This window comes from Hordeum vulgare, chromosome 2H (assembly GCF_904849725.1).
Source record: "Hordeum vulgare subsp. vulgare chromosome 2H, MorexV3_pseudomolecules_assembly, whole genome shotgun sequence".
NCBI classification, from domain to species: Eukaryota; Viridiplantae; Streptophyta; class Magnoliopsida; order Poales; family Poaceae; genus Hordeum; species Hordeum vulgare.
In genome coordinates, this window is record NC_058519.1 from 176,992,693 (window position 1) to 177,013,299 (window position 20,607).

The 20,607-nt window shown below is 46.7% G+C and overlaps 1 protein-coding gene across 4 annotated transcripts; it reads left to right on the forward strand.

Moving 5' to 3' along the window:
- The first annotated feature begins 1,218 nt into the window (after window positions 1-1,218).
- On the forward strand, window positions 1,219-20,159 carry LOC123425733 (protein unc-13 homolog). Of its 4 annotated transcripts, none has more exons than XM_045109443.1 (27): window positions 1,219-1,811; window positions 2,769-2,843; window positions 2,937-3,112; window positions 3,188-3,252; window positions 3,575-3,911; window positions 4,351-4,417; window positions 4,518-4,671; window positions 4,976-5,143; window positions 5,228-5,338; window positions 5,445-5,654; window positions 5,744-5,845; window positions 7,032-7,262; window positions 9,188-9,262; window positions 9,598-9,669; window positions 10,390-10,575; window positions 10,649-10,807; window positions 10,984-11,076; window positions 11,289-11,360; window positions 11,555-11,672; window positions 11,978-12,156; window positions 12,793-12,874; window positions 13,012-13,122; window positions 13,207-13,313; window positions 13,533-13,610; window positions 13,691-13,786; window positions 14,062-14,157; window positions 19,641-20,159. In XM_045109443.1, the coding sequence occupies exons 2-27, from the start codon at window positions 2,836-2,838 to the stop codon at window positions 19,809-19,811; spliced, it is 3,324 nt and encodes a 1,107-aa protein (XP_044965378.1). In that variant the 5' UTR covers window positions 1,219-1,811; window positions 2,769-2,835; the 3' UTR covers window positions 19,812-20,159. The 4 variants fall into 4 exon arrangements, with proteins under 4 accessions (XP_044965378.1, XP_044965380.1, XP_044965381.1 ...); XM_045109445.1 differs by having other exon boundaries at window positions 1,284-1,468; XM_045109446.1 differs by lacking the exon at window positions 1,219-1,811 and adding an exon at window positions 2,174-2,528.
- The last annotated feature ends 448 nt before the right edge of the window (window positions 20,160-20,607 follow it).

Here is a 20,607-nt window from a genome sequence, read left to right on the forward strand (position 1 = left end):
ATCCACCCCAACAAGAACCCGAGCGGCAGGCTGTCAAAATAAAAACAAGGTTAAGAGGAAACTCAAAACACCACACAACCATGGATTAGTGAATCAAATAGCATTTTCACCAAGATAACCAAAGACCAAACTATTGTGTGCACCTAATACATTTTCACCAAGATCACATACCCCAAAATATTGACCTTAATCCCAAACGACATAAGAGCATTCTTTGTAAAGGTCACTCCCACCTTCCCACTGCATGTGCACTACTTGTCTAAAAAAACAGTGATATCTCAAAACAAAACCACTGCATCTCACTTAGATCATTGTCTAAAAAACAGTGATATCTTTCAGTGTTCAGCCCCATACTTGAACAAAGCGTCAGCCAGTCGAAACAGTAACCCAGGTCCTGTAAAAAGAAAATAATCTGAAACTGCAGGCATTCATGGAAGCACATAATGTTCAGTCAAACACCACAAAGGATCTATGCCGGACCATGCTCCTACTTCTGAGCAAGCTAGACAATGCATTTCTTTTTCTTCTCATGTAAAGGTTCAGAAATCACGGCAGCATGCCGCCCGTGTCCACATATCTTCAGTGCCAACGAAAACATCCTCAATACGACAATACCTTTTTTCTATGTGAGCAAAAATCGAGGGCCTTCAACGCGAATCGTCTAACCTAGAAACTGCATCATAGTACCAGATAGCTCCACACCCTAGAACCGTAAACAAAAAATTGAAGGACCGACGAAGGACCAGACCGATCCGCAGATCAGCATGGATCAAACCAGACCAGCATGGACCGGCGGAGGACCAGACCAGCATGGATCGAACGCAGATCGGGACATGAGGGGAGAAGGGGAGGGGCGACAATGACTTACGACCGGGGAAAAATCCAGTTGGGGTCGCCGGAGGAGTTCGCCGGCGTCGAGGGGTCGGGCGGCGGGGTGTCGAGGGGTCGGGAGGCGGGGCGTAGAGGGGACGGCGGCGGCGGCGGTGGCTGGCAGCGTGTTTCAACCAAGCTGGGTGTTTCCTCGAGGTCGGGCGACGAATCCGCGAGGCCACCCTCGAGGCCTCTGAACCACGTGGAAACGAGGGTACAGGAGGGGATTGGAGGGGGTTGGACCGCCGGAACCCCGCGAACCAAACGGGTGAAACGGGATTAGCGAGGATTCTGATCCACCCGAGGAAAATCCTCTCGAAACCCCTTCGATCCACCTCTACCAAACGAGGCCTGAGGGAAAAATCCCCTCGTTCCCGACCTCACTCGCTCGCACCCCATCCCCTCGTCACTCCCAGCACGCCAGCTCTCGCTGATCTCGTCGCCCCCACCGAGCCCCTGTGCTCTCCCCTCATCAGCCCCAGCCACCGACCCCGCCTCCGTCGCGTGCACCCCGCCGCCAGCTCCCCTCCACCGGTCGGCCATCTCCTCGACCAACGGCCGACCCTCGGCTTCCTCTCACAGCGTCACCTCTATTCAGGTCGGGCCCCTCCTCCTTGGGCCCTCCACGTCCTCCCCTGCCTCCGGCCGAGGCCCTCACCTCCGTCTGGCCCTCCTCGGCCAACCCCGCCTCCACCACGTCGATCTCGCCCCGCCTTGCCAGAACCGGTCGCCCCGCGCGCCGCCGCACCGCCGGCCACCGCCCCATCGGCGCTGCACCGCCGGCCACCACCGCTGCACCGACCCTTCATCCGGCCGCCACGCCCTCGTGCCGGAGCCGCACCACCACCGCACCTTCCCTCGACCTCCTCCAACGCATCACCGCTGACAGCCGCCTCTCCCTCACCGGTCCTCCCGAGGCCTCGGCATCCCCGGCAACGCCGGTGAGCCTCTGGCAGCCGCGTCGCCCCGAGCTGTTATAAGGGTTGGGTTCGAGGGTTCTAGTCTTTGCCTTCGCTTTTCAAATCTTAAAAGTGCTTAAAAATGCAAATTCTCAACCCTTAAAACTGGTTTAATGATTTGAGGGTAGTACAGAGATGCTGTAGCCGAGAGACCTATCAACCGGGTCAAAGCCGACAGGGTCCTAATCGGCTTTGGTGAAGCCGACTGGAGCGAGCCGACTTTGGTTAGGCCGAAGGTGTATTATTTCTGAAAAAAATATATGGTAACGTTTCCCATAATATATTTGACTAGTTCAATAAAAAGTGTATTACTTTTAAAAAAAATAGGCACGCATAATCTCACTTGCAGCCTCACTGCTGGGGGACGGCAGAAATTTCAAGTTGGCCACGGGGGCAGAAACGAGGAAGGTCTTCGCGTTGCTGCCCTGCGCATCTGGCCTCTCCTTCGTCCTCTTCTCTCACGGTTGATGGCCTGAACTCTGAACTCCACTGCTGCCTTTTCCCGATAACCCCAGCAGCGTCCCTTCCGGATCTTTGCCGCCGCATCCCACCCGCATCTGGATCTCTCCACCGCTGCCACTCCTCGGCCCTCGCCTTGCCCTCCTTCATATCCCCACCTCTCGCCATCTCAGCAACCCCTCTCTTCGCCTGGATCTCCACCGCCGGCGAGCTCCTTCCCTCACCCACCGAAGCCTCTCGGTCGGTATTCAGTACGCGCTTCTTCTTCTCCTTCATCTTGCCCGTTGGTTTAACTATCAAAACCTAGAGCGAGCTGACGGCTAGCTTTGGTTCATGCTTGCTTTGGACACACACAATGTGCCAACTGTAGTACACGATTTGCAGTGCACTCGCTATTTTCATCGTCACTCGAGCTAACATTTTCCATCCGCTTCCCGCATCATGTAGTAATTGACAATGGATTTTTTGTTTTGTTTGCAGGTTCATTGCGCCGGTGGCAGTTGGTAGTCCATCCTCAGATTTTTTTTTTGTTTCCCTTGCACAAAATATGGACGAGTAATGATCGGTTCAGAATAGGCATTCTTCCATTTATAGGCGACTGTTAAGCTTCTGTTGTAAACTAAGTTCACTATGTTTCTACTTGACCAGAGAAAATCCTGTTGAGCTGCTACAACGTTATCGCCGTGATCGCCATGTGTTACTCAATTACATCCTTTCCGGTAACTTGATCAAGAAAGTTGTAATGCCGCCTGGTGCTATCTCTCTGGATGATGTGGATATCGATCAAGTCAGTGTTGATTATGTCCTCAATTGTGCTAAGAAAGGTGAAGTAGTTGTAGCCTCATTCAAGTATCTCACTTGTCTCCTTATATTGTACTGATGATCCTTTGATTTTTTAGGGGATCCTCTTGACCTTGGAGATGCCATCCGGCTTTATCATGACAGCCTTGATTACCCATATGTTGTGAGTGTATACTTATGCTTTCTTTATGTATTGTATTTTTTTCTTCTAAATATTACCATTTGGCAAAGGAGGAACGATATGATGAAGGAATTTCAAACATTCATGATAGTGCCGCCTGTCTTACTTTACCAATCATTCTGCTGAACGCCCATGGATACCAAACTGCTCCTCATATGTGCAATTTTATATAATCTTCCCAGTTTCAGTGTCGAAATTTTTACATTGGGCTACATGCTTAGTTCAGTTATTTGCAGACCATGATCAGAGTCATTAAATTCATCGCCCATTAAGTTTTCATATGCCTCAACTTTATTTTTTTCAGGATAACACAGGAGATGTCGAAGGGTTCTATTTACTTACGAGACCTGAATATTCTGGATCAGCACCAACAAGAGAACCACCCCCTATCCCTGCCACTGCACCACCACGAGTTGTGGTACCACCACCAGTTGTTGAACAACCACAAATTGCTGTACCATCATCAGTTGCAAACTTACCAAAATCACTATCATTGGACTCTCCCACCGAGAAGGAACTAACCATAGATGACATTGAAGACTTTGAGGATGATGAAGGTGAATTCGATAGCCGAAGGGCTTCTCGGAGGCATCAAACTGATGCCAATGATCTATCATTGCGCTTACCATTATTTGAAACAGGTAATAGTTATTAATTGGCAACTATCAGTATCGCATGCCTGATAATAGATTGAACTTAACTAGCCATGCCTTATGTTCTGATACAATAATTATCATGCTATTGCTACTACAGACGATTTTAATGTTCTTTTATCTGTCCCTTTTGCCTTTACATGCATTTGTTGGTTGTCTCCTCATAACTTGCCAGTGATACACTATTGCTTTCTTTAGTTTATTGAATCACGTGAAGGCGTTCACTTTCGTTATTGGAACAATAACTGGGTTGTCATTATTCGCTTCAGTTACTTCTTAAACCTGTTAATTTGTAATATAAAAGTTAAGGCGCTTGCTTTAGTTAGTGATATAACTAGGACATTGTTGATCTCTTTGTTTGACTCTGAATTCTGAACTATCGGCTAAAGAAAGTTATTAAAAAACAACGTCTGTCTTACTCTTCCAGGTATCACAGATGATGATCTTCGTGAAACAGCATATGAAATCCTTGTTGCTGCTGTTGGTGCTTCAGGGTAGGCCTGTGCAGTTCACTGTGTCGAGCATAGTGTTTTAATTAGAAGATAACAGTTTGCAAGATTGTCATAGTACTTAACCTATTTCTACTGCTTATAGGGGGCTTATAGTTCCAAAGAAAGAAAAGAAGAAAGAGAAGAGACACAGATTAATGAGGAAACTTGGGCGTAGTAAGAGTGAAAGTGCTGAAGTGCAAACTCACCGGCAACCTGGTTTAGTTGGCTTGCTTGAAATCTTGAGAGCCCAACTTGAGGTGGCTTGTCTTACCTCTGTTCCTGGTTAATGAATAGAAAGACAAAATTTGCGCCTTTGTGTTTTCTGTTGTTTTGTACTATATATTTATTTCACTCACTTGAAATTATATTTGACTGTTTGTACATTTCAACATTAGTAGCTTGTGAATCCCTTTTCCTGTTTCAAACTGCATATAGTACAACTCGTTGAGTTTAAGGTTACTGTTCCTTTTTTATATTTTTGTGAACAACCAAATTTAATAAAGATACTCAGAATGCTAATCTTACATCTGCTTACCTCCTTCACCCTCTGCTTTTGAATAGATAACCGAGTCCATGGATATTAGGACTAGACAGGGGCTACTCAATGCTATGGTGGGTAAAGTTGGAAAACGGATGGACAATCTCTTGATACCACTGGAACTACTGTGCTGTATATCTAGAGCTGAATTTTCTGACATGAAGGCATATCTTCGTTGGCAGAAAAGACAGGTTAGCCGTCCATTTGTGCTTTAATAATTTTGAACCATACCTGCATGGCTTGACAATATAAGGTCTGTTTGTGTCTTTGCTTAGCTGAACATGCTGGAGGAGGGCCTGATAAACCATCCTATTGTTGGATTTGGAGAGTTAGGTCGAAAAGTCAATGAGCTAAGAAATCTTTTCAGAAAGATTGAAGAATCTGAGGTTTTATGGTTACCCCAGTTAGTTCTTATGGTTGATTTATTTATTCAAATAAGCACGATATGAACTATACACTAAATAGAGGTTATGATGTTGTATTGTTTGCTAGTCCCTATCCCCATCTGCTGCGGAGGTCCAACGTACAGAATGCCTACGTTCACTGAGAGAAGTTGCTACATCTTTCTCTGAAAGGCCTGCTCGTGGTGATCTTACCGGTGAGGTTTGTCATTGGGCTGATGGTTACCATCTGAATGCTGCCTTGTATGAAAAAATGCTTGGCAGTGTTTTTGACACCTTAGATGAGGGAAAACTCACAGAGGCCAGTACTACAAATCCCTGTTTGGCATTTTCCGCTGTCCACCCACTTGGCTGCAATATTCGTCTCACACTTTTGCTTTTATCAACCAGGAGGTGGAAGAAATCCTTGAGCTCCTCAAGTCAACTTGGCGTATACTAGGAATCACAGAGACAATTCATGATACGTGCTATGCATGGGTATTATTCCGACAGGTAAAGCACTAGAAGAGGCTATCCTTCTTGGTATTTTTTTGACATCTATCTCAAGCCGGACGGATGAAGTGGCGCCAAGCTTTTGGCTTTCTATGCGACGAGAGTGCCCCAAAAGCTAAAAGGCAGGTTCTATAGGACGGCGATTTGACCTGCAATGTTGTATGGCGCTGAGTGTTGGCCGACTAAAAGGCGACATGTTCAACAGTTAGGTGTGGTGGAGATGCACATGTTGAGATGGATGTGTGGCCACGCAAGGACTGGGTCCGGAATGATGATTTACGAGATAGAGTCGGGGTAGCACCGATTGAAGAGAAGCTTGTCCAACATCGTTTGATATGGTTTGGGCATATTCAGCGCAGGCCTCCAGAAGCTCCAGTGCATAGCGGACGGCTAAAATGTGTTGATAATGTCAAGAGCGGTCGGAAGTACTGGATTATCGCCAAAGAACTAGCCATGGACAGGGGTGCGTGGAAGCTCGCTATCCATGTGCCAGAACCATGAGTTGGTTGCGAGATCTTATGGGTTTCACCTCTAGCCTACCCCGACTTGTTTGGGACTAAAGGCTTTGTTGATGTTGCTGTTTTATCCTTCTTGGAGTATTTCGTGCTTTTGCTGTGGCGGGCCTTAGATATCTCTACGGCAGCAATCAGTTGTGTTTCTGGATTCTGGCATCTAGTTTTTTTTAAGAGTTCCGAGTGAGCCAAAAGCAAGGGAGGATCTTCTCATCCTTATCCAATTTTTAGTGACAGCACCTCTAGCCTTTTCTCTTCATAGTGTCAGTCTGTCAGAGAAACTTATCTGAAAAAAAAACCTTAGCGCAAACTCCAGTTTTACCTTCACCATTTTATGGAAATGATGGCTTTTCGTCAGAGACAGTTATCTGAAAAAACCTTTAGTGCAAACTCCCCTTTTCCCTGTACCATTTATGGAAATGATGCCTTTTCATAATATAAAGTAGTTCAAGTTAAGCCTGTCATAATGTAGGGTTATCATTAAAGTGGTGAGTCATATCTAAAACCAGTAACCACTGGGTCATTAGTTTTTCTTGAGATCAAAAGATGCTCTTGCATAAACCATACTGGACTAAACATGTAGTCCTGTTCAGTAGGATGCTACTAATTTATTAGTTCATGAACCAAGTCACCATCACCATAGTATGATAATTGATGTAGGTTCTGCAACACAGTTTGTTTTTACAGGTGAGCAAGGACTCCTGAAAGTTGTGATTGAGCATTTGAGGAAGATACCCTTGAAGGAACAGCGTGGTCCACAAGAACGCTTGCACTTGAAAAGTCTACGTAGTTCTGTTGATGCCGATGATAGCTGCCAGGACTTTACGTTTTTTCAGTCTTTCCTGTCTCCAGTTCAGAAATGGGTGGACAAGAAATTGAATGATTATCATCTGCACTTCTCAGAGGTTTGTTTTTCTGAATCTGGGTTTGCTGATGTGCACCTAAGATGCATGGCAAGTGAACCTCTTTGAAACTAATCCTTTGATCTCAACAAGGAATAGATCTGGATTTGTTTGCTTTATACAGTAAATATTTACCATGTCAGTGAAGATGAGTAATACAATCATGTACCACTTCCTGCATGCTATGTCTGATTTTTATTCACCACCGCATGTTGCAACACATATACGCATAAGGCAGCCCATCATCATTGCTGGTTGCTTATCATTTGTTCCTGAATGACTGCATGTGCCTTGCTATGATAAAAACATGCAAATTGTATATTTAAATATCCCATGGAATAGTTCGCAGGCATAGTTTCTCTTGTCAAGCTTGTCATGTTCATCTCTTGTTTTTATTAGGCTCATGTGTGTTTCATATTTGATCTAACCTGCACATAGATTTGAGCCCATAATTTTCTTTTAGTTCACCATTTTTTTCATTTGCATTGCATACACGCATGCGCGGGTGGTTTTACAGTCCTTCAACCTAAGGCTAGACGGCGGTATCATGCCGTGTTCTTTGTCTCAGATGAATCTTCTTTGATACGCCACAGTACTCGCGTGTGGGCGTCCACTACAATCCCTACAACTATTGTAGAGGTATAGGAGCCTCATGTTACACGGGTGCACACTTTTGCACCAAACACACATGTATGTACTATTATTAAATATGACACACCATGTCAATCCTAGAGGTTGAAATCAGGTGGGTGGGAACTGTTAGAGAGAATTGTATTGTTGTAGTACTCTTTATAATATTCCTTTTGTCCGAGAATTCCTACTTTATCTTCTCTCATGTACATGTATGTATTAGACCTAGAGCCCATGGAATAGATTAAGTAATTATTCATATCATGGTATGAAGAGCTGGCTTTGAAGGTTCGATTTTTTTGTTTCACTTGGCTCCTTTAAGATCGATCTGGTCGTTCCCTCTCCTCTGTCTTCTTCTGCACGCCATGGTTGTGCGCAGCCACCATGCTATCTGTACCATGTCGGTTTCTTTTCTGACGGCCGCTGCTTTTCACCACGCCATATCTGCCCTCTGTTTCTGCTGAGCTTCCATGCTCCTGCTCTCCTGAGCTCTGCCGCTGCAACCCTCTTCCTCAGGCTGCCGAGCAGGCATTCTGCTCCATTTTCAGAGTGATCTGTCTGTATGTAGATGCTCTTAAAAATAATGCCATCTTCTAGCTCTTCATCGGGCAATGTCTCTGTTCCCCTCCGTCTGGTGATCTTCGATGGTATCAACTACCATGGCATGGCCATTTACGTGCACCTTCATATCCAATCAGTGACTGAGATTTTCTTCCTGGTAAGGTGCAGTGCCTGCCTTCCTTTCCCTGTCATGCATGTACTCGCATGGTACTGCTGAGAAAGATGCTCAAAAAAAGAAGGCTCCTAAGGACACTCACAAGCATGCACTTGATCATCATGATGAGGTTATGGAGTCGTGCAATACCCAGTTTGCTGCCTACAAGCCATTGCTTGCTAAGTCCAACTAACCTTCTCCTGGCGAGGCATTATCTTTTCCTGATGCACCACCATCTCCTTAGTATGCCCTTCATGCTCGTCCCGGTATGCCTATTGACCACCTTGGTTTTTGCAGGCGTGGGCTCCTGCCGAGCTGACTTTTTTTTCTGTGATATTCTTCATCAGGAATGGCAGCATGCAATGGTAGATGAGTTTGCTGCCCTTGAACTCACTATTCATAACAGGACCGAACACTCTCACTCCAACCTTGCATGTTGCTATTTCTGTTGTGTTCAGACTACCATTTGGGATCTGCTATCTCTAAGCTAGTGTAGATTCTAGTGGACCTGTTCATCTCTTATTTTTGTTTGTAATGATATTCTTATTTTTTACCCAGATTAAATTTGTCTTTACATCTGCAGGGTTCCAGTATGATGGTTGATATCGTAACAGTAGCAATGCTTACTAGGCGAATCCTTGGTGAAGAAAATGACAAGGTGCTGAAGCTTTACATTCAATCCTTTATTTCTCATCCAACATGCCTTTTTTAATCTAAAAATTGGACCGTCTACCTGTGGCTAGTGTACGTATGAGCACCAACGCTTCCAGGCATTTCTTGAGCAAAAGTAACTCGAGTACAAACAAATCTAGTAGTATTCCTCACAAAATGGTCTCTAACCACCACACGTCTCATCTTCTAACTTGTGGCAGTATACAGTAGCAACCTTTTGTTCTCAATAGCAAGCGCTGCATAATGTAGAAAAGCAGAGCTTTAGCGTTTGCACATACAGACAAATCTGATTTCGCACCGTATTTGCTTTTTCTGCATCAGGCAATGGAGTCACCTGATCGAGACCAGATTGACCGTTACATCACTTCTTCTGTCAAAAGTGCTTTCATGAAGGTGATCTTATTTGCAGCTGCAATTATTCTTTTATAGTGTAGCTCTAATATTGCTGATTTTCTTTCCTTCCTGATGAATTTTTCTCATTTTACCATGAGATGGATATAATAAGATCACTTATTCACCCATGCCTGCTTATGCAGACCTTGAATGTTGGTCCATTATAGTATTACATGTATCGTATTTGATCACCTTCACTTCTATAAATCTCTGTTATGGTCACCGTTGGCGAGATTCTTTGCAGTTAGAGGTGTTCGATCACTTTGTATATTTGAATGTGGCATACCTCTGTTATTTTAGTAGGACTGTAGTTTGGTTCTTTGTCCCAAATTTTGTGTGTGCTTTTTGGCATTTTGGTCTAGAGGATTTGTTCTGGTCTTTTCCTGGTCACTATATTCCTCAAAAGTCAGTCTGACATGAGGCCTTCTATGCAATATTCATGTTCTATGTGCGTATAAGAGTTTAAGCACGTGGTTTCATCTGCATGTCAAAGGATATAAATGCTAGATTCTATATCTTCATATTTGTACTGTTAATTGTGACTTTTTTTCTGGTCAGATCATTAGTTTTTTAGTGTACTGGGTTGGAAACCCATGTCTGCAACTCAAGTGGACATCGCCATCTATATCCATATAGTGCAATCTGTAGTTGTATAGATCATGTACTTTTCTAGTTCCATCTATATGTCAACACTCTAGATTTTGTTTTGTTTTGTTTCAGATTGCACATTCCATAGAGATTAAAGCAGACACATCACATGAGCATGTTTTAGCATCTCTAGCCGAGGAGACAAAGAAGCTTTTGAAGATAGAGGCAAACATTTTTTCCCCAGTTTTATCAAGATGGCATCCACAGGCAGCAGTTCTTTCTGCTTCCCTTCTCCATAAACTGTATGGAAACAAATTGGTAAGTTATAATAAATAACTGTTAAATCCATCATAATCTTGTGAGGCTGCATGCTTACGTTAAGCTGTGGCAGGGACCTTTTCTTGAGCACGCTGAGCATCTTACGGAGGACGTAGTTTCCGTATTTCCGGCAGCTGATTCTTTGGAGCAGTACATAATGTCAGTGATGGCTTCTGTTGTGGGTGACGATGGTTTGGACAGCCTATGTAGACAAAAGCTAGTTCCTTATGAGGTTAGATCTTTTCTTCCTCAACTACAAACAATCACAAAAACGCAAATTTCTTGGGTGTCACCTTGACAATTTACATGCTATGGTCATGCCCCCCCCTCCCTCTTTAGCATCCATTATTTTGCATTGGGCCTTCTTGTTGTGTTTATCCTGATTTGCTGCCTTTTTGTTTATCTCAGATTGAAAGTAAATCAGGCACGGTTGTTTTACGCTGGGTGAATGGGCAACTTGAGAGAGTTGAAACTTGGGTTAAAAGGGCTGCTGAACAAGAGGTTAGCACATTTCTTTTTGCATATGAATGTTTTTGAGTTTGTGTAAGCATTTTACTAGGTATGCTAGATCATTTTGTTTTACTGCCACTTGTTACAATATATCCTTTTCCCATGCCACTTGTCTTTGCTTCCTAACATTACTTTGGTACTCATCGAGTGTTCTTATAAATTTTCTGCACCATTTTATCTATGCTAAATTTTATGTTTGACAGACTTGGGATCCTATATCCCCTCAACAACGCCATGGGGGTTCTATTGTTGAAGTCTATAGAATCATAGAAGAGGTGTTGCTTCTGTCCTCCACTATCTCTTTAATTTTTTGTTCATTAATCTCTTCTTACAGGTTAATCTCTAATGTTGTTTCTCTTTTATGCCACAATATTTCAAAGTTATTTACATTTAATGTTTTAAAATATTTTTTTTGCTTGATAAATGAGCTGTCTCTGTGAAAGTAATGATCACTTGTGAACTATTGCAGACTGCAGATCAATTTTTTGCATTCAAGGTTCCTATGCGAATTGGGGAATTAAATAGCTTCTGTCGTGGTATCGACAAGGCATTTCAAATTTATACACAACTTGTTACTCAACCCATAGGTTTGTATCATCACCATTTTCTTTCTCCTTCAGTATCTTTCTGTTTATCTTGCTGGACGTTTATATATTTTTTCTTCACCTTTATTTCCTGTCAAGTAGCTCTGAAGTCAAATATTATCTTGTTGTAGAGCACAAACCTGTAAAATTGTGCTTTAGATTGATGGTCCCTGCTAAATAGTATAGTTGAGATAGTATCTAGTATGGACAAAAGAAATATCTATCCCATTTGTTTTAGCCCGCATGCTTTAGTTTAACCTTTTATTTTCTCTAGCTCTTAATTGGTAATGGTTTTTGTGTGCTTGCAGTTGACAAAGAAGATTTAGTTCCACCTGTTCCTGTCCTTACTCGATATAAAAAGGAGCTTGGAATCAAAGCTTTCGTAAAAAAGGAAATCCAAGAAGTCAGACCTGTTGATGAGAGAAAATCAAGTGAAATAGTTCAACTTACGATGTCAAAGCTATGTGTGCGGCTTAACAGTCTATATGTGAGTTTGTTACTTACAACTCATGCTGCTACGTTGCTTTTATTTAGAATGACTTGCCAAGTTTCTGGGCAATTTTTGATACACAAAGATGTAAATGAGAAGGAAAAACACATAGCAATTTTCATAGAAGATTTATTTTGGAATGGTTGACACTCACGCTGGAGCAGTATTTCCTTAAATTTGTAGACTTCAGATATGGAGTTGATAATTATGCTGCTAACCTGCTACAGCTTGCAGTCACATTAAATATATCTTTTGTAACTGGTGGCTGTATCTTCGAAAGTTTCTGGTTTGATGCTGTTCCCCTTTTGAATGCCGTTAATATTAAGTTGTTGCATTATTAGTAATATTGGTTATCAGTAATTTTACATTGAATCATTGCAGAATTTTCTATTGATTGTGCTGATGGTTGTGGACTTGACATAATATTGTTGTATCGAGTCAATAGCTGGTACTGGCTGTTGCCATGATTTACATCAACAGGATCCATGGCATTCTTTTATATTTAACCACGATTTACATCAACAAGACTCATGCCATTCTTTTGATAATTGACGTTCTTGCTATTCTCTTGTTCATTTTGATTACTTTGAGAGTTTATGAACTGGAAGTTTTTTTTTATTAATATCCAAACAGTATGCTATAAGCCAGCTAGGCAAGTTGGAGGACAGCATAAGTGAGCGGTGGGCTAAAAGGCAAAGTGACAAAATTAACATCAGTAAGTGTGCATTTAAAAAAAAAGTAATCAGTTTATCTGTAGGATTCTCTGATAGCATTGCCACTTAATCTGTTTGGTCTAGTCCACATAGATCAAACTAATTCATTTATTTATTCAAAATATTGTAACTGTATTAGGACGATCAATGAACGGCAAGTCAAAGAGCGTAGTCTCCAATCAGAAGAATCAATTTGATGGCAGTAGAAAAGAAATCAATGCTGCTATTGACCGGGTATGTGAATTTACAGGTAAGAAAATATGTATGCACTCAGCAGTGGTACTTGGAAGCTGATAGCTTGTCAATGTTGAAGTTTGCATCTTTTCTTTCGTAGGGTTAAAGGTCATATTTTGGGACCTCCAACAGCCATTCATCGACAATATGTACAAAAACAATGTTTCGCAAGCTCGATTGGACACTATTGTCGAAGTTCTTGATTTGGTACGTTCATGAGTTTGCATGCGAGAAATCTTATGGACGGTTATTGTGTCAGAAATTTGTTTTTTGTCAAATGCTAAGCATATGCTGATACCTCATACTTTGGACAAGCATATTTATTAGCATTTCTTTCTAAAGGTTTCCACTTGTAGTCTAGTTGGTAAGCTACTAAGCTTCTGCCGAACTAATTGGCATTTATTGATGTCAATGCTCAATCTTTAGGTGCTTGCTCAACTCTGTGACGTCATTGTGGAGCAACTGCGAGATCGTGTGGTTACAGGGCTTCTGCAAGCATCCCTGGTGATAATTTTGGCTGTTGAAATCACTGAGAGGCTGTAAAAGTTTTGATTATAATTTTGTCGTAATTTCTCTTTTGGTAGGATGGCTTAGTTCGGGTAATACTAGATGGAGGTCCTACACGCATCTTCTCTCCAAATGATGCCCCTCTTTTGGAGGAAGATCTTGAAATTCTTAAGGTATATTGTTATCAGAAGACATCTTGGCTGCTTTTGTGCCTAGAACATCTTGCCTTGTCTTTATTGTCCGACCAATAAACATATTGTTGTCTTAAGTTATACACAAGGGGCATCTTGTGTGTGGCTGTATCATTCTATAACGAACATGCTTATCATGTGTCTGGAACATATATTTAATCTTGCCTTGTCTTTATTGTCCGACCAATAAATGTTGTCTTAACCCATGCTGACTACTTTTTTGCTTACCTTAAAAGTTACCCCTTTTTTTGCTGTAGGAATTCTTCATATCTGGCGGAGATGGGCTGCCTCGTGGAACTGTTGAGAATTTGGTCTCGCGTGTTCGTCCTGTAATAAATCTGATCAAGCAAGAGGTAAATTTGGATTAATTTTGTCATGAACCTTTTGGGGGAATTGGTTAATACTGATAGAACAAGTGCACCATTTTTTTTTTGAGAAGCACCATCTATAACGACCTTGCCATATCTGCAACTATACGCATAATGCTTTGAACGCCTACTAGAGTGACCTTAGTGATTTCCTTTTTCTTCAAACTAGCTACAGTTCAATTCTAGAAAATATTCCATAATTGAATCAATAACTGCTTAGCAGTGTGCTGTCGAGTTGTTAAGACTTGGGACCAATGGCGTAGCCAGGAGTAAAATGAAGGGTGTGCACACTTTAAAAAATTCTACTCAATTCAAGTATCATTCAATATTTGACAAAAAAAAGGATGTCCATTGGTAGAAACTAGGGTTCTACCGGGTCTTGGCCGGAGGTTTGTAGGGGATGGAGGGGATCGGCCGTGGTCGCCGACGCAGGGGCGCCGTCTCGCACGGATGGGGGCGGCGGCGCGATGGAAGAGGCGGCTAGGGTTAGGGCACCGACTCCTGGTTGGAGCCGATCAAAATAGATTGATCTTTGCTTAATCTCAAAAGTGTTGATTACATGACTATATATAAGTTCCCTAGGCTATAATAAACTGGGCTAAGCCCCTAATATTATTAAGATAACTGAGCTAGTTTGGCTAACTGAAGCTATGGTCATAACATTTCTTCCCGCCTGCGCAAATAGCTCGTCCTCGAGCTGGACATCTAGAAAATGTTGGCGGAACTCCTGGAGCTTCTCCCAAGGTGCCTTCGGAGGGTTGAGCTGGTCCGAAGTACGTCATACATCAAGGCCTGGAATGTCGCCGGCGCATTGGAGAGACCGAAAGGCATCACCAGAAACTCGAAGTGGTCGTGATGGGAACCAGAATGCAAATCGAGCGTAGGGAATAAGCATGGCCCTGGCGGCTCTTCCCGGAGCTCTTGCACGACCGATATAGGAAAATTGACCCTCGTCGTCTTGGCAGTGAGAGCACGATAATCGAGGCAGAAACGTCACGAGCCCTCGGGCTTGTGAACAAGGAGCACGGGTAAAAGGTTGTCGTGCCGTTGTAGGAGATGAGCCAACTGGGGCGGCTCGAAGTCTGCTATGGCGGTCGACAACTGAGGGAACTGCTGGAGAAGTGCCACCCTCGCCCTTCCACTACACCATGCGCCCTTGACGCCATAAAGTCATGGTCAGTGCGTCGAAGTCCCAAAGGATGGGTCTGAGCGCAAGAAGTCGACGCCGAGGATGAAGTCGTAGTCGCCCAAGTCGATGCCGACGCACGTGATGGTGAAGGACTTGTCGCCGATGAGGATGAGAACCTGCTGCGCAATTCCGTGGCAGCGGAGACGGTCATCATTAGCCACGGTAACTCGGAGCTGCTCGCCGCCCGTCGGCTGGAGGGCCAAGCAACGCATAGTAGACGCGGGCAGGAAGTTGTGTGTAGAGCCCGTGTCCAGGAGAGCTAATTGGCGCTCCCCATTAACCGTCATTGGCAACAACATCGTTGTTTCTGCTCGTATGCCGTCAAGGGTATGCAGGGAGACCACGAGAGCGGTGGCGGACGCCGGGGCCGCCGCCTCGGCAAGCTCGGAGGGAGCTGTATCCTCTGCGACATAGTCGTCCGCCTCCAGGTAGAAGAGGCGTGGGCAGACGTGGCCTGACACGTAGGGCTCATCGCAGTTGAAATATAACCCCTGGCGACGACGCTCGTTTTGTTCGGCTGGGGTTAGCCGACGGAACGGTCGAGTTGTTGCTGTGGCGGGCGTCCTTGTCGCCGGCTGGGTAGGCTGGCTGGGTGCAGACATAGCCGGCTGAGGGGGTGGGCGAGGTGCCTGGGCCGGGAACGCCTGTTGCATAGCCACCGTCCGCTGCTCGAACGCGCGGGCATAGTACATGGCCGTCTGGATGTCCTACGGTCCCCGAAGCTCTACGTCCACGCGGATATGATCTGGCAGACCGCCGACGAAGAGCTCGGCCCGTTGACGGGCCGTAATGTCAGGCGCGTGGCACGCCAGGGCCTGGAAGCGGTCGGCGAAGTTCTGCACCGTGGAGGTGAAGGGGAGTCGGCCTAGCTCCGCCAGCCGGCTCCCGCGTATCGGCGGCCCGAAGCGAAGGAGACAAAGCTCGCGAAAGCGCTCCCATGGGGGCATGCCGCCCTCGTCGAGGGCGTAGTACCACGTCTGCGCGGCGCCTCGGAGGTGATATGAGGCGAGCCAGGTGCGGTCCGATGCGAGTGTGCGTTGCCCCGAAAGAACTGCTCACACCGATTAAGCCAGTTGAGCTTGGCGAAGCGCGGGGGTGTCTGAGTATGACCGTCGTGGCCGTACGGGTCGGCGGTGTGGAGCAGCATGGGGGGGGGGGGCGGCGCCAGGTCGGTGGACACACGGGGTCCCCCATGAAACGGCTGCCCGTCGAGGCCGGCGTAGGGGCCCGCGGAGCTGGAGGGCCCGCCGTACTGCAGGGTGGGCGCCGGCTGTGGTGACGACCCGGCCAACCAGGCTGGAAGCGTTGACGGTGAAGGCGGGAACCGGACCTGGTGGATCGGGACTCCCACCGGCGCGGTCGTAGCCGGCCAGGAGTGGATCGGCGGGGGCGCTTGCAGCTGCAGCGGCTGCTGCAGGGGGAAACGGGCACGGGGAGGTCGCGAGGGTCGGCGACGGCCACTGTGGCCAGGGCGGGTTGGAGGCAGGAGACGGCTGCAGCTGCAGCGACCCAGTGAGCGCCGCGGAGGCCACCGGGTGCGGCGGTTGCCACGGCAGGAGCAACGGCCCGGTGGCAGCGGCCCGTAAGGCCCAGCCAAGTAGAGGCGGATGCTCTGGACCGCGGTGGCGAGATCGCGGAGCGCTCCAGTGACTTCCTGCACCAACTGGGCGCGCCAAGGATCATGCTCAAGCTCGACCTAACCTGGGCCTTCGACTCCATATCATGGCCCTTCCTCTTCGAGGCCTTGCGCCAATATGGCTTCGGAGCGAGGTTCCGGGAGTGGCTGGCCATCCTCCTCTCCTCGGCCAGCACCCGCGTCTTGCTTAATGGCGTGCCGGGACCCCCGATCTGGCACCGCCGCGGGTTGAGACAGGGCGACTCGACATCCCCTCAGCTCTTTGTCTTGGCCGTCGACACGCTCAGCCGCCTCATGCAACGGGCGCTCCAGGCCGGCATTCTCCGGAGACTGCACCCCCGACGCAACATCCCGGCTATCTCACTTTACGCCGATGATGTGATGCTGTTCTGCCACGCCTCGACCGACGAGGTCCTTGCCGTGAAGGGCATCCTAGGGGTTTTTGGCTCCGCCTCCGGCCTGCACGTGAACTACGGCAAGAGCTCTGCCACTGCGCTTCATGGAGATGAGTCGACCGCCGAATCATTAGCAATTCTTGGCTGCCAGACGGCAGCTCTGCCCATCACGTACCTGGGTATCCCCCTCTCCACGCGCCGCCCCTCCGCGGCTCAGATGCAACCTCTAGTCGACAAGGTGTCCGACCGCCTCCCTTCGTGGAAGGCATGGCTCATGAACAAGGCCGGGCGGCTGGCGCTCGTCAAGTCTGTGCTTAGCGCCATCCCCATCCACCAAATGCTGGCCCTAGCGCCCCCAAAGAAAACCCTGAAGCAGCTTGAGAAGATACAGCGCGGGTTCTTATGGGCAGGACGCGAGGCCGCCCACGGTGGGCACTGTCACGTGAACTGGCGCCGGGTATGCCGACCGCTTGAGTACGGCGGCCTGGGTGTCCGCGACCTTGAGCGCACAGGGCTCGCCCTTAGGCTCCGATGGCTATGGCTCTCGCGGACGGACTCTAGCCGCGCATGGCATGATCTGGGCCTGCAGTTCACCCCCGAGGAGCACGGCCTCTTCCATGCCTCCACCACCATGCAGATTGGAGACGGTTCGACAACGCTTTTCTGGGAGGACCGATGGCTCCTCGGCCTCTCCATCCGCGAGCACGCGCCCTCGCTGTACTCTTGCATTCCCAAGCATCGCAGAAAGTCCCGGACGGTGGCCCAGGGCATCGCCGGCAACGCTTGGGCGAGAGACATCCACGACACTCTTGGCCTTCAGGAGATTGGGCAGTATCTCCAGATTTGGCAGCTGGTGTCCAGCATCACCCTCTCCTCAGAGCCGGACACGCTCTCCTGGAAATGGACAGCCAGCGGCAGCTACTCAGCCAGTTCCTGCTATCTAGCCACCTTTCACGGGTCCATCACTTGCCGGTCCTGGAAGCTGATCTGGAAGGGCTGGGCCCCTGCGAAGGTCAAGTTCTTCCACTGGCTCGCTAATCAGGACCGCTGCTGGACTGCCGAGCGCCTTGCTCGCCATGGCCTAACGCATCACCCTCGGTGCCTGCTCTGCGACCAAGAACCGGAAACGATACAGCACCTGCTGCTCTCTTGCCCATTCGCGAAGCAGACTTGGCACGGGACCATGTCTTGGCTGCGACTCCCGGCACCGGTGCCCGGCCAGGACGCCACGCTTCAGGACTGGTGGATGCGCGCTCGCGACACCACACCTCACCCGCTCCGCAAAGCGCTGGCCTCGGCTGCGCTTCTCGTGCCTTGGATGATCTGGAAACATAGGAACGCGTGTGTATTTGATCATGTAGCCCCATCGCTAGTTGAGCTCGCTGATGCGATCAAGGACGAGTCCAGGAATTGGGCGAAGGCAGGGGCCAAAGGGCTTAGGGTCACCCTGCCACCCACCTGGGACGTGCATTGATCCGGTTGTAACACCTCTGTACTAGCCTCTTAGGAGGAGTTATTCCTCCCTCTTTTCAATACAATGAAACGCAAAGTCTTTTGCGTTTTCTCGAAAAAAAACTTCCTTTGGAGTGAAGATGGTGGGAACCGGCGCGGCGGAGCTGACCGACACCGGCAGAGAAGGGGTGCAGGCCGTGGTGGCCAGCGGGGCGGTGGTGGTGGTCGGCAGTGAGAGGGTTGAGGTGGGCGGCGGCGAAGACATGATCGCACCGAAGCTATACCTGATATCAAACAGGTAGAAACTAGGGTTCTACCGGGTCTTGGCCGGAGGTAGTAGGGAAGGAAGGGATCGGCCGTGGTCCCCGGCGCAGGGGCGCCGTCTCGCACGGATGGGGGTGGCGGCGCGATGGAAGAGGCGGCTAGGGTTAGGGCACCGGCTCCTAGTTGAAGCCGATCAAAATAGATTGATCTTTGCTTAATCTCAAAAGTGCTGATTACATGACTATATATAAGTTTCCTAGGCTATAATAAACTGGGCTAAGCCCCTAATATTATTAAGATAACTGGACCAGTTTGGCTAACTGGGCCTCTGGTCATAACATCCACACACGGAATTTATAGAATATGGCGTGATAAAGGAAGAAACTCCCAGAATTCTGGGTGTGCCATGGCCCATCCGTGCTACTCACTAGCTACGCCGCTGCCTCGGACTGGGGACGCTGTAGTATAAGAATTCGAGCAGCCTTTGCTGTAATCATATTTGTAAATGATTAGATGTCATTTCTTATCCCAGACCCGTGTGCTTATTGATGATCTGCGCGAAGTTACTCAAGGAGGCAAAAGCAAATTCGGAAGCGACTCCAAAACCCTGCTGAGGGTCCTGTGCCACAGAAATGATTCAGAGGCATCACACTATGTAAAGAAGCATTTCAAGATACCCAGTTCAGCTCCCCCGAGCACCTGATTTTCGGGGAAAAGAAAATCTGGAAACGCCTCGAAGGTACATATAATGGATGGAACGGTGCTTGGTCTTGCAACCTAGGAAGTGTATCTTGTAATAATTGTGCATTATTAGCAGTAGGAGCTAGGGAACCATACGCTAGTTTTGATTCATGGGCATTGTATTGATTGATTGCTTCTACCCAGGAAATATTTAGATGTCTTACCCTTGTTGCTTTGGGGAGTTTTTAGCTGGATTTTGATGGCATTTCCGTCTGATGGGAATGTTGGTCTGTTGTGGTTTCAGAACTGATGCTTACAATTCTGTAGGGTGGTTTTTTATGGGTATGACCAATGTATCTTTTTGCAGTCATTTGTTGTGGTGTCTAATGTTAGTATGCGTGTTATTTTTTTTGGAGAAGATCGACTTTTGATTTCATCAACTCAACTTGAGTCTCCCTCTGATTTGAAGCTCAGCCGTAGCAAATTTAAAGATTTAAAAGTTCATTTTTGTGTAATAACCAAATACATCTCGTTTTTTTACAAGAATGTAAATTTGACGCAACAAATGGTTATAGAAACCAAAGAATTCGTGAAACAACATCCATTACAGAATATTTTGCATTTATAATAATAGTACTCGCTCTGATCAATACTATTTCCTCTGTACCTTAATATTTGTTGTTGGGTAGAACTACAACAAATATTTAGGAACAGAGGGAGTAATTGTCATTGTTTTAGTACAACTTTAGCAATTGCAATTTTCAACAGAAGGAGTAGTGACTTTATCGTATGTAGTATGTAAATTAGTAACATCTTGA